We start from the raw sequence: 13,763 nt of genomic DNA on the forward strand, positions 1-13,763 counted from the left end.
CTTTGCTTTTAGGAGTCAAGACAAAAGGATCTTTCCAGGTTTTCTTTTGACATTATACCTTTGATCGAACATCTAATTAGCTTTTCTTTCCTGAAATCTTTTTACCTAATGCCCTTCTCTTTTTCAAACCCTTGATAGAAAACCTAAACATGTTTCTTTCATTTGCAAATTCCTCAATGATTTTCCTTTTCTTCATTTGTCGAAGTTGGAGAAAAAGCCTTTACTTGTTTTTTCTTATACTCATGTGTCTTTTCAAGATTTGTTATTTTAGCAATGTTATTTTAGCAAAGCTCCTTTTCTTCTTTTTGGGCTTGTTCGGCTTATAGACACAATCATGGATTCCGTTCATAGGTATTCTACCTTTTTTGAGTTTTCCGACCACTTCCTAATTATTTTCTAATACTTGCCCCAGTGGTGAATGTGATCCTAACAAGGGTTATCTTGCAAAAAAAACTTCACTTTAGCTCGAATTGGGACTGCAATGAATATATTTATTTCTAAGGGGTATCAAAGAAGGGCCTTTTTCTCATTTCAAGCAACATCGACTAGGACAAATAAATTGTGACCTCATCACCATTGCGATTTGCATGGAATATTTTTATGAGTTCATGATTCATGAAAACTTTATCCTTTATTTCATGTAGCTTTTATACGACAAACTTTGATTGTTGGGTCATCTAATTTTAGATCCTATTTTGATAGTATTTAGTGCGTTCTATTATATAAAGGAGGATGAGCATAGGCTCTTAATGGAATTTAAAGTTCGTGTTTAATGTAATAGAGACATGTATAATTCCACCTATATAAATATAGAAATGGTACCGCTTTTGACAAGAGTTAGGGTTTTCTCTTATAAATATTCATGAAAATACAATTTTAGCACATGACCATAATAGTGCTAAACAATTGTAAACCTCTTTAAGAGTTTGGATAGTATTATGTGTGTAGCATCTTTTATTTTACAATAAAAGTTTTGGTTTAATCTGTAGACACCAATAACTTTAATAGAATTCAAGTTATACTATTAATTGAAGGTTTAAATTGTAAAATATCTTCTTGTAAGTATAATTCGATCAAATAAAAAGATATTCATTACAAACTAGTGTGGATTGTTGGTGTAGTTTGTAAATAAATAAAGAAGACAAAGATGTTTATCCCATATTGGAAAGAAACACTCTCCTAAGTGTTTATAAGTGTGAGTTTTTATTGTGTTGTAAATTAAGTGGAATCCATGGTGGAAGGACTTTTCTAGTGGACTTTCTAATGCTATTGTTTTCAATTTCATCATTCAACAATGAGTCGATTTGTGAATTCAACATCATAATTTGTTTCAGTTTATTTTTTATATAGATATTACAATCTCAAAATTTAAGTCGTAAATGTAGCTAATTAACTCAAGTTTAGGCAAATTGATTTTTTATTTAATAAATTAAATGCATGAATGGAATTTTTTATTTTGGAATAAAATTTGTTCTCCGTGTCTAAAAACATTTTATAAACATTTACATATTAATTTTATTATATTGAAAAAGAAAATTTATCCAGCACAGGCTACATAACTAGCATACAACATAAGTTGTGAATCCAGCTCTGATCTCATTGACACACACTCTCATTTGTTTGGCCAAACTAAAAGGAACAAATCCAAAATACCTAAAAAAGAGAAAAATTGAAGCTCTCACTCAAATCACATCTGGTGCAGGCAATGAGCTCATAATAAATCAGACAAATAAATTCTTCTCGATATGGAAGACAAAATAGTCAATTACATCCTGGGTTCTGTTTGCCGCCCGATTTAACAATATTTGCATTCAAACATGAAGCTGAGAGAGGCATCTTTGCTTTCTGGCCGATATAGGCCAAATCGATGTCCACAAGCTCTACTCCTTGACAAGGAACCAATGAACTGCACGAAAAACTGACAGCAACATCGGAAGTTGAGGTGCCTTTGATGTTCTGGTAATGAACATTGCTAATTTTCACTCGTGATGGCTGCACAGAACATGAACAAGCTTAGCAATCCAACGTTAATTAAGCTCAAAAAAAATTAAATTACATACAATATAGGATTTATCAAATATTCTGATGTTGCATGGGTATACATAATATGATAAGATTTTTGTCTATGAATTACCGCGCCATTGCGGGAACCATACTTCTGATCAATGATAATGGGATTTTTCACACTATCCATAGTGATATCTTTAAAAGTGATATTTAAAGCTTGGCTAGGGTCAGATGCAGCATATGATTTGATTCTCACACCATTGGTGGTGTTAAACAATGTGCAGTTAGTCACAACAATTCCGCTCACATCCTCCTCGTTCTTGTACTTGCCAAGGCTTCCAACACTGGTGTAAGTCCAATCCAAAAACAGAGAAGAAGTAAGTAAACGAATACATTTATACCTGGAACTTCATGAATGATGTTCACTGGATCAGAAATGGGATTGCAGGGAGGGGGAATCAGTACGGAAGTTACCTAAGGCCGTGTCCAGGGCCGCAAAAGACTTGAGAGATGAGAATATTTGTGGATCCTTGTCCAATGGAAACACAGTCATCACCTGTTCCAATCTTGCTGCTTGTTACGTGGACACCATCAGAATGGCTTATGTGAATACCATCTGTATTTGGGCTATTAGCAGGAGCAGTCAAATTGATATTGTGGATCGAAATGCTGTTGCAGCTTGTAACGTGCATGTGGAAATATTTGCTATCGACAGAGCTGATCTCGTGAACAAGAGCATTGTTTACTTTGCTCAACTTAATGGACTGCAACATGGAAAGAAGTAACAAAATCATTCCAAGTTTATACTTTTACGACCACATGTATAGTAACTTTTGTGAATTAACTCTCCGGCAACTAAGTATGTTAACAAATGGGGAAAAGTTTTCTTCAGAATGAAAACAAATGCCCGGACAGTATCTTGCTTGCAGTCAAAGGTTCTTTAAAACTTATGTCAACACTGACAGAAGTGATGGCTTATGTGAAGAATGAGATTCTTATTGTGCAGGCCTGGACATATTCCTGATCATGGTCAGGCCAATGATTAATAAATTTTGTGGCAAGTGCTATACATACACTGGGAAGTGGCTGGCATTCCTTGTTTTGATGGCAATCGTTGTACTTCCAGACGGCACTGCCTTGCCCATCAAAAGTTCCTCCACCGTTCAATGTTAAACCATCAATTATTTCAAATAAGATCCATTGTTCTGAACTATATTCACTGAGATCAGTAGTAGCTTTCACGTTTCCCTGTACTTCAAAAACTATAGGCTCTGTGCTTTTGCACGGCCCTTGAAATACGACAGGGCTTGTCAAAAATGTCCCTCCAGGGATAACCATCTTTGCTGGAGCACCTGAATCACATGCTGCCCGCCATGTTTGGATAAATGCCTGCATGATACACATTGTTAGACGTTAATTGGAGTTGCAAACCTTTTTAGAGCGCAAATCCTGTTTAGCGATTAAAATCCAGGATAGTTAATTATTTTGTCAGAAAAAAATCAAACCTTTTCACGTGTTCTGTTATCGGTTACACAGAACTAAACCAAGTAAAGGCAATCAATTATAAGACTGGCTTTGTCTTGCGAACTCACCTCTGCGTTATCGGTCTTATCATCAGCCTTGGCACCGTGTTTTGTTACATCAAAAACTGTAACCGCGGCACCACTACCATCAATGAGGCTACGACGGTCACTGAGACCAATATGGTGGCGAAGTGCACCATCGGCCACGCAAGAGAGCAAAGCTAAGCCTAAAACAAGAATGCTTCCTGCAATGGCCATGGTGACGTTTAGCCCAGAATGAAAGGTTTCTTTTTAAATCTTCAAAGTTCTTGCAGAGGAATGTGAATTTTACCTCGCCATGGTTTATCTTTTATAGATTAAAATCTCTATCTCTATCTCTATTTTTAGTGATGCCCCCCCAAACATAGTACTGTAACCTTAGTTAAGTATGAATCTGCGTCTTCCCTGCTATATTTCAGGTCGCTTGAAGCCACCGAAATAAGATATCACTGTATGTTGACTTAGAATGACCGATTCTTTTCCCATAAATATATATGCACAAGTGCTCAATACCTACTTATAGGAATAGAAATCATGGGATGTGTAGCTCTCAACCACCGGTTTCCAGAAGAAAAATAGAATTTACTATATCATGAACAGTGTAATCCAAAAACATTCTATCTTAGGATACACCATATGAATTTAGGATGCTTCGGTGAGGTATAGAGCGGATCTAAGCCACAGCTCGATTGGCAAGCATGATGTTGTTCTTATTCCTCGGAATGTTCAAGTCTCCTTATGAATCCCAAAAATAAAAATTCAAAAGCCTTAAGATTTACAATCACTAATTATAGTGATTAATTACATGGAATTATTGTAGAGTCATGAACATACAAAAACCCTTAAAAAATATATATTTACGAGGTACTGGCGTTGCCACCGGGGCAGGTTTATTAACGAAATACTCAACCATTATCACAACCTTGTTCTTCTGGGCTGCCGTACGTGTAGCATTCAATAGTTTCCCTTGTATTACAAGAAGCTTGTGCACTTGAAAGCTGTTGTTGAAATGTTGAATGCAGAGGCATCTTTGCCTTAGGAACTGGGCCTATATATGCTCTCCTCCAACATATTGGAAGGCTTCATTTCCAATCTCTGCAAGCTTGTTTGGAGGAACCATTCTCAAGCAGTCTTCCTCTCTATTCTTCTAGTAATCAAAAACCTGTCTGCTGTTACTAGTGCTTGTCGTCGCAATACCTATGGAGCATAACCCTTTTATAGCATAAGCTTGGTTCCTCTTTTTTCACATTATCATGAGACATGCATTCTCCTCCTCTCTCTCCACCCAATTTCTGGAAAATGTAAGAGATGCATTAATCAGATTTGCATTCAGTGGACACTTCCTGCGCGATGCTATAATTTTTTTTACATTCTTTATAAAAACCAACGACATAGCTGATGGGATAAAATCATCTTTTTTAGGTGATCATTTCATCATTAACAAATTAATTAGAGATTAAGTGGTTTATACTCTCTTTTTTTAGCACAATAAAATAATAATAATGGTACCCTTTCATTTGTCTATCTCTTCTGAACTTTCTTTGCATAGTAAAATATCATGAACACCTTTAAAATTTAAAACAAAATATTAAACTTGCAAAGAGAGGCTTTTTGCCTTTTCATAAAAAATATAATACAGAAAAAAAATCAATTGGACCTTCGAATAAAAATAAAGAAGTCTAAGGCTGGTGTGAAAAGGTGTTTTTTGTCCTTTCATTATTATTATTTTTTTGTAATATTGAATTTCATTTAATGGTTGATTTGTAATTTAACAAATATTAAATGTAATTTTTTAAAAAATAGCATATGTAAACGCTTGGACACCCCCGCACCCTTCTAGTAGAGCGTGTGGGGAATTTTAGTATCCAAATATTGTCTTTAACCATGATGTTTTAATTATATTAGCAACCTCTTCATTATGTGACGGTGTGTGAGACCAGCAAGTTTTAGATTTTGCATCAATAACTTCTTCTTTTTTTATCTTCTCTCTGCCTCAAATTTTGTGCCTAATCTTCAAATTTTCATGGCAAACCTTCATTTGTTTTCTTCTTAATTTTAGTTTTTATTTTTTTTAATTTATATTTATTTTTATATAAAAGCATTTATTAAATTGAATTTTTTTTTAATTTCATTCTTTTTTATTTTTTTTCATGTATCAGATTGAGTCCTCATTCTTTTTATTATTATTTATTTTATTTGGGATAGTTTTAAAAATATTTTTTTTTATTTTATCGTCCTATGATTTTTTTTCCTGTCATATTTAATCCTTATTTTTTTATTGCTTTTTTTCTTTGAAAAATTTTTTAAATTGAAATTGTTTTTCTTGGTTTCATCCTTTAACATTAAATTAGTTAGGAATTAACATTTTTAATTGAGCCCAATTCTAGGATTTAAAAGATTATGAGTTTGAAAAATTAACTTAGATTTAGAAGATTCACCTGGATTTACTTGGTTTTTTTTTTAAATCATATTTTTTAATTTTATCTTTTAGTATTTATTTGATTTTAAATTGGGCTTTGTTATTTTTTATCTGTTTTATATTGATTTTTCACTAATTTTAAAAATAATCTAAATTATCTATCTTTTAATATTGGGTTATTTGGTGATTAAGTTTCATGATTTTATTTAAGTTGCTTTTGCCAAGATTACTTGATTTAACATAAAAATATGTCTTGATTAATTTCTTGGCTAATTTATTTATTGTTGTTTTATTTTTATTTATAATATTAAATTAATTGAATTGTTAAACATAATCGAATCAATAACCTAATTGATTTATTTTTTTCCTTTTTAAAATTATTTGTATTGCTTTAGTTTTTATTATGAAAAAATAAAAAATACATTAGCATGTGATGTCTAGAGGATAAGGAACCACGTCAATTCCCAATCTGAACTGAATAATTCATGTGGAAGGCCGCATACTTTTAGCATATCCTTTGGGCAAAAAACAAAATATGAACTCCAAGGGGGTTTGTTTTTAATTAAGAAAGTTTGCTTTTTATAGTTCAAATTTTAATAAGAGGAGGGTCCATCTGGACCGATGTTTCAATTATTTAGCCACGGCGAACCCAGTGATTGGTGGAGAGAAGATAAAGAATCTGGGATAGGATATGTACACGTGCTTTTTGATGAATTTCAGTGGAGGGGTCTATCCAAAACCAAACTTCAAAGTATCTTCTGAAAAGATGGATTTGTTTAGGATCAGAATTTCAGCCTGTTTAGATCAAGAATGGTTTTAAGGCCTGCGCTCGACTGTTAATCAAATAAAAAAAATTAATGCAACAAAAATTATATAGATTATAAATAATTACTTGACAGTGCCGTGTATTAACTTTGAAATCTTTTAATAGGATATTTTAATTAGCTTGAATTTAAAATTAAATTTAGAAAAAAATAATTCATTGTAATCTAGTTAATTTAACTAGTTCAAAGACAATTTAGTTGATCAATAAAAAAATTTGATGATGAATTAAAAAAAAAGAAATTAATAGAAAAACAAAAGTAAAATCTCCTGGTCTAATGTTTTACCTAACCCAAGTTAAAAAATAAATGGTTGAGAGTTTCTCCAATATAACTCAATTAACTTGATTTATTCAAAAGCAACTTGGTTTTTCAATAAAAAAAAATCTAAGGATGAAATTGATGGAAAAATCATTTAACCAGATTTCTTGGCTAACTCGAATTTAAAATTAAATCATGTAAAAATTGTGTTAAAATAATCCAATTGGCCTAATAAGTTTAAAGGTAACACAACAGCTTGTTAAAAAGAATTTGAGAATGAAATTTAGAAAAAAAAATAATGAAATTAAAAGGAAAAAAAAAACAAAAACAAAGTAGGCTGTAGAAAGAAAAGAGAAAAAATGAAGCTACGTTAAAGCCTTGGTTGTTTAAAAAAAACACTTTTTTGAAAAATAGTTTTCAACCTTTTCAATATTTTTAACCCAGAAAAAAAAAAATTTTCCACTTTCCTCTTCTTAATTCCAAATAACACTTTCTTTTTCTCTAACATATAAAATAAACTTCATACAAATACAACTTCCACAAATCTCTCTTTTTCCATCGCCTTTTCCTCTTTATTTTTGTCATTTGCAAAATCAAGATGGAGAGAAGATGGATTCTACCTCAACTTGCCATAGTTGCTGCTGCTTCCATAACCCATGACAATGGATTGAATTTTGATATAGGAAGCTGGAAAACATGAAGTTGCAGAGGAAACTAGCTAGCAACAAGATCACCTACAATCGAAGGAAAAGAAACTGAAGTTGAAACAGTTCTTGGTTCTTAATCAGAAATTGTTGTTTTTTTGTTGTATCCAAACACCCCCTACCACTTTTGAATGTTATCGTCATCTTGAAAATTCCTTCGATAGGGACATTAAGAAATCGTAAATTTTATTTTTTTTATTAAAATTTAATATAGTTTGTATGTTTTAGATTTTTTTGATGTACTGATATCAAAAATAATTTTAAAAAAATAAAAAAATCATTGACATGCATTTCAACACGAAAAGTTATTTGAAAAGCAACCGTTACCACACTGCCAAACATACTCTAATTACCCGCCAAAAGCCAGTCACATATTATCAAAACATTATCCTTAAAAAACCTTTCAACTAATCTAACCATGTAATAGATAGTAAGTATGAGATGAATGATTTGTATATGTACTATTGTTATTTTATTCCACGACAAAGTTTATGGTTTTCTATGACTGAGAAGTAAAATTGCATGTTAGAAACATAAAAGAAAATTACATTTTCTTCCCTGGTGTATATTACCATCCCTGCTTCTACAAAATATCTATCTTTGTATATATTTTTCTTAAATGTTTTTAAGACACCACAACCCAAACCAATCTTTCTTACTAACACAATTTAAGACAATAGTATTGACATTATTTGGCTTAATTCTTCAACCTATAATTTCTTTACCCATGGATAAGCCTCTGGAATGAACTAAAAACAACATTCTATTTGAAATTTTCTTTCGTTTACATTATTAACTATATCATTTAAACCAAAATAATTCTATCAATTCAAAAATCTTTTCTTCCAATACTATTTTAACATAAACCCTAACTTGCATAGAATTTGGGGATTTTCAATCCTTATAAAAAAGCTACAACATAAACGAAATTAAAGCAATGAAAAAACTTTACCACCACCAATTAACCAAGTTTGCCTTGTTCCTTGCTCTATTTCTTTCAAATATTGCTCCTTTTACTCTCCAAATCACTATTTCTCTCTCTAACTATATGTCGCAAATGGACGCACGGCGTAAGCGGTGTCATAGGGGTCAAGGAGTCGCTACTTTTGTAAACCTTGTACATTTTGGTCCTTCAACTTTTCACTTGTCATCTTGGTCCTTTGCCATCAACTTGGGTAATCTTTTGGGCTTTATTCATATATATCCTGATATTTTTAATATGCTTTTTCTTCTTTTCTTATTTTTTTATGAAGCTAATGTAATAGCTCGACTTTTTCAAGCCCAAAACAACAGTAAATTTTTATTTTTTTTACTTGACACACATCGTGTCGGTACTCGGCGAACGTGTTCCCTTCACATCATCAATATATAATCCATACATCAACAACAATTAAATTTCATTTAAAAGTGAATCTTACATAAACTTATAATATTATGTTTGCATGATTAGAAGTTCGCATTTAAAATATATATGCATAGTCATGAGTTTGTATTCTATCCTACAAATAGTCATCACGAATTTAATCTAAAAGGATCTAATAATAGTTATACATTCAGTACATTGATTCATATAAAATACATCATGATTTAGAATGCAACTACATGATTCCTTGTAAAAGTAGGTTCCCATATATCGGGCTTCCTAGGCACCTTGTTGGTATGACGTCCCTACTGCAGTACAAAACATTTACAAGAATGCAATTACTTAATAATAATAATAATAATAACAATAAGAAAATGATCTGGTAGTTTAACGAAGCATTAACATTATCTCATGTTTGAAGCGTGACATTTGTAGTTCCTTCATATTCTTGGTATACACAACTTGTGGTATATATATATATATACACCAATTCTTGCAATCAACTATAATCTTAAATTCGGCCATTTTTTTAAGACATCATTTGTCGAGGTTAACTATTCACTCACCCCAGCCATCCCCTTCGAATTCCATCAGCCAAAACTAATCAACAGTTTGTCCCGGTCATCCATTCGGATGCCATTAGCCAAAGCTAATCAATCGTTTGTCGCCGAAGCTAATCAATCGTTTGTCCCGGCCATCCATTCGGATACCATTAGCCAAAGCTAATCAATCGTTTGTCGCCGAAGCTAATCAATCGTTTGTCGTCGAAGCTAATCAATCATTTGTCCCAGACATCCATTCGGATGCCATTAGCCGAAGCTAATCAATCATTTGTCCTGGTCATCCCTTCGGATGCCATTAGTCGAAGCTAATCAATTGTTTAGCCGAAGCTAATCATTTATTTGTCTCGGTCATCCATTCGGATGCCATTAGCCGAAACTAATCAATCGTTTAGCCGAAGCTAATCATTCATTTATCAACATTTAAGCATTTGGAAATCTGATATCTGAATTAACACAATACAACAACGTTCATGATAAGGTATTTCATTGTTCAAGGTCATCTCTTCAGATGCCTTTAGCCGAAGCTAATCGTTCATTTGTTAACATTTAAGCATTTGACAGTCTGATATCTGAATTAACACAATACAATAATAGTCATGATAAAACATTTTCATTATTCAACATTATTTAAAAGGAAGGTGAAAGTCACCTACCTGCAATAGAAGCTCTACTCGTGCTCCCATGTTGCTGCTGTTGCACCACACCGGTGGTCCCTCCTGCAATCACAGACTCATCTCATAAATTTTCCTCATTCAAGGATATGTTTTATAATAATCATATCAATAGCTAATAAATCTTTCTTTATATCTTATGTTTTTCTCATTACACCCATTAATGTTGTCATCATTTATCCAACCATAGTTATCATTCCTTCAAGCCGATATTATAGAGAATCCATATTCATCCATTACTCATCTGTTACTTTCTTATGCATGTTCATATCCTCATAATAACATACATACATATATCATGTATATTTTCAGAGTTAGTATCTCAATGTGCAAGTGTTCGTATGACTCAATTCCTTTATATAGTATTCATGTGAAAGTCTACTGTTACTTTTTGACTTTTCCAACCGTTACTGTTTGACTTTTCCAACTGTTACTGTTTAGACATTTGAACTGTTACTGTCTATACTTTGAACTGTTACTGTCTAGACATTTGAAATGTTACTGTCTATACTTTGAACTCTTACTGTCTAGACATTTGAACTGTTACTGTCTACACTTTGAACTGTTATTGTCTAGACATTGAACTGTTACTGTCTGAACACTCATCAGATTCTTAACTATATCTAGACTTATAGAACTCTGTTTCAAGCGAGATTAGTCTCGTTGGAAAGCTAATACACGAGGCTACAAGTTCTTTGAATAAAGGAGAACCCAGTTCTGCCTTTGAGATAGTTAAAATTGCTCATCAACAAACACCACCCTACAGGGTCTGTCAAGACCCAATCTTGGTTGATGATCCATAGCTGGGGTTCTACAGCTCCACATGGAGCAAGACTAATTTCTTAGTTAGCTAACATCTAAAAGTACAATTACTATGAGAAACGTGATCTTAATTCTCTCATCCTTCTACTCGAATTCTCTCTAAAAGTTTGGAGACGAATCTGTCCAGATTTATCAACCTTTCCATTTACACACAACATCCACAATTTAACTTTTTCTCTATAATCTCAATCCCCTAGTCATATCACATATCGTTTAAGACTGTAAAAAATATCTTTATAAGAGCCAATTTATCTTATTTATTTCAATTTTCCCTCTTAACGTCAAAATAAAACATTCTTGTCGATTTTACAAACTTTTCGAACAATATTCTTCTAAACACAATCCTTGACACAGTTCCTATAAACCATAAATAACAAATGAATAATATTCCAAACAATCTATACTGTCAAGTTATAATGCATTTTTATGAGTATAACATATCTAAATATTAACTTCATCAAATGGTGAAATTTCCAGAAATATGGGTTTAACCGAACTGACCTCAAACTTGCAGACCTATTGTGCGAAATACACAACTTTTATACCAAATGTTTGTTTCAGATCTCCACCGTTCAGAATCTAGACAAAATCAGGAAGAACAACATATCCAAGTTATAGCCTAATCCAACGGTGTCCGAAGGAGAAAACAGACAGCAAAGAAGACTGTCTAGAAGTGTTCCCAAATATTTTCCTCCCTCGATATCTCTCAAATGGGGACTGATATAGAAAATCCCTATGGTGAAAATGTACAAGACATGGATGAGAACAACATACCTGAATATCGTGCTGATCCAACGGTGGAAGGTAGAGTTATAGCTGTCGGTTGATTTACCATCAATATATCTTCTCTCTAGCCTCTCTCTAAACTCTCTCTTACTCTTGCCAGTCCCTCCAAGAGAGAAAATAGAATGATATTTATAGTTCTAACATCTTGTTAATTGCACATTTATCCCCACCCCTTTTTATCATTTATACATAAACTCTCAACCTTCTGTTATTTGAATATTGACCTCTCTTGATCTTACGTATTCATATTGTCCTCACAAATGTTTTTCTTTTCAATGATTTAGTACTATATTCACTTTTCATTTCATTAATTTCACTATTGTTATCTTGATTAGGTTTCTTTAATTTAATTTAACCCATTTTACTATTGGTTAAATTTCTCATCTTTTAAATACCCAGAAAAATTATAACCGAGGGTTTACAGTTAAAAATAGATAACAAGTGTCATCTCTTTACAATGTTTACGAAGCAAAATTTCATCAAAGGTTTTGCATGTTAAGTTTGTAAAGAAAAAGTGTTTGTCCAACTTATTAGGTGATCCACCCATCCAAAAACTTTACTTTTGAAATTCAAAAACTAATCTATTTTTACAAACGACCTGTCCTTTTTAAATTTCAAAAAAAAAATTCAACAAGCATCCATGCTTCCCTGAAATTGGTCTATTTTCATGGGCGACTTGCCCATTTTAAAATTCAAAAGTTGGCTTATTTTCACAGGCGACCTGCCTTTTTAATTTTCAAAAAGAACTTCGAGAAGTGTCTGTACTTCCTTGAAATTAGTCTATTTTCAAGAGCAACCTACCCTTTTCAAACTTCAGCAAGCGTTCATGTTTCCCTGAAATTTGTCTATTTTCATAAGCAACCAGCACTTTTTAAATTTCAAAAAGAATTTTAGCAAACGTTCATACTTCCCTGAAATTGATCTCTTTTCACGGGTGACCTGTCCATTTTGAAATTCAAAAACTAGTTTATTTTCACAGGTGATCTGCCCATTTTAAAATTTAAAAGGAACTTCAGCAAACGTCCATGATCCCTTAAGTTAGTCTATTTTCACGGGCGGCTTGTCTATTTTGAAATTCAAACTAAGATTTTCATCAAAATCCTTCAAAACTTTTCTGAAACAAAAAACAAAAAACCCTCCAATGGTAAACTCTTAAAACAAGTGCTTTGTCTTATGGCCTTAGTTGTCCACACCATATAGATGGGATTTCTTTGTCATTTCTCAACTTTCATTCACTCATGAAAATTTCTCCCCCTTTCCTCTTGATTGATGAATCCTACATCAACACTATTTCAAAGGTGAGGTTAAAACATATGCAATGTATTTTTTTGAAATATTACCCCCTATTTATTCACAATTTCTTTTTTTGATTGTTAAGGGTTGTAATTTTTTAGGTGGTCATTTTTTTCGGATCATCTTCTAGTTTACCCAAGCAAATCTATGTGAGTTACTTTCAAATCTTGAGCACTGAGCTGCCTTTGTAGCCATCTTATTATGAATATTTAGACCATGACAAATACTATCCAAATTAGGAATGCATTTATAACTCTTTGCCTTATGACAATGTTATTTTTCATGTGCTTCTATCAAATACACATGACACATGTTTAGGTTTTATTTTAGGGTGTTTTCCCTAACAAGGATTTCACAAGATTTACTGTCTTTTTAAAAACTTGAGATTTTTCAAAGTCATGTCCAATAGCAATGTTCATGCAACTATCATAATTTGTACTAGTCTTTTAAGAAACATATTTCATCATGGTGATTGGTTTAGGAGATGACCT

At 32.4% G+C, this 13,763-nt stretch overlaps 1 protein-coding gene across 1 annotated transcript; it reads right to left on the reverse strand.

The window, feature by feature from the left end:
- Positions 1-1,761: 1,761 nt before the first annotated feature.
- Positions 1,762-13,467, reverse strand: LOC133691730 (exopolygalacturonase clone GBGE184-like). The gene is made up of 7 exons (XM_062112336.1): positions 13,408-13,467; positions 11,691-11,709; positions 3,600-3,775; positions 3,082-3,396; positions 2,482-2,771; positions 2,135-2,351; positions 1,762-1,992 (listed from the first exon to the last, which is right to left on the reverse strand). Exons 1-7 carry the CDS (start codon positions 13,465-13,467, stop codon positions 1,762-1,764), a joined length of 1,308 nt encoding a protein of 435 aa, XP_061968320.1.
- Positions 13,468-13,763: the final 296 nt, after the last annotated feature.

The sequence above is a fragment of the Populus nigra genome, chromosome 4 (assembly GCF_951802175.1).
Source record: "Populus nigra chromosome 4, ddPopNigr1.1, whole genome shotgun sequence".
NCBI lineage: Eukaryota > Viridiplantae > Streptophyta > Magnoliopsida > Malpighiales > Salicaceae > Populus > Populus nigra.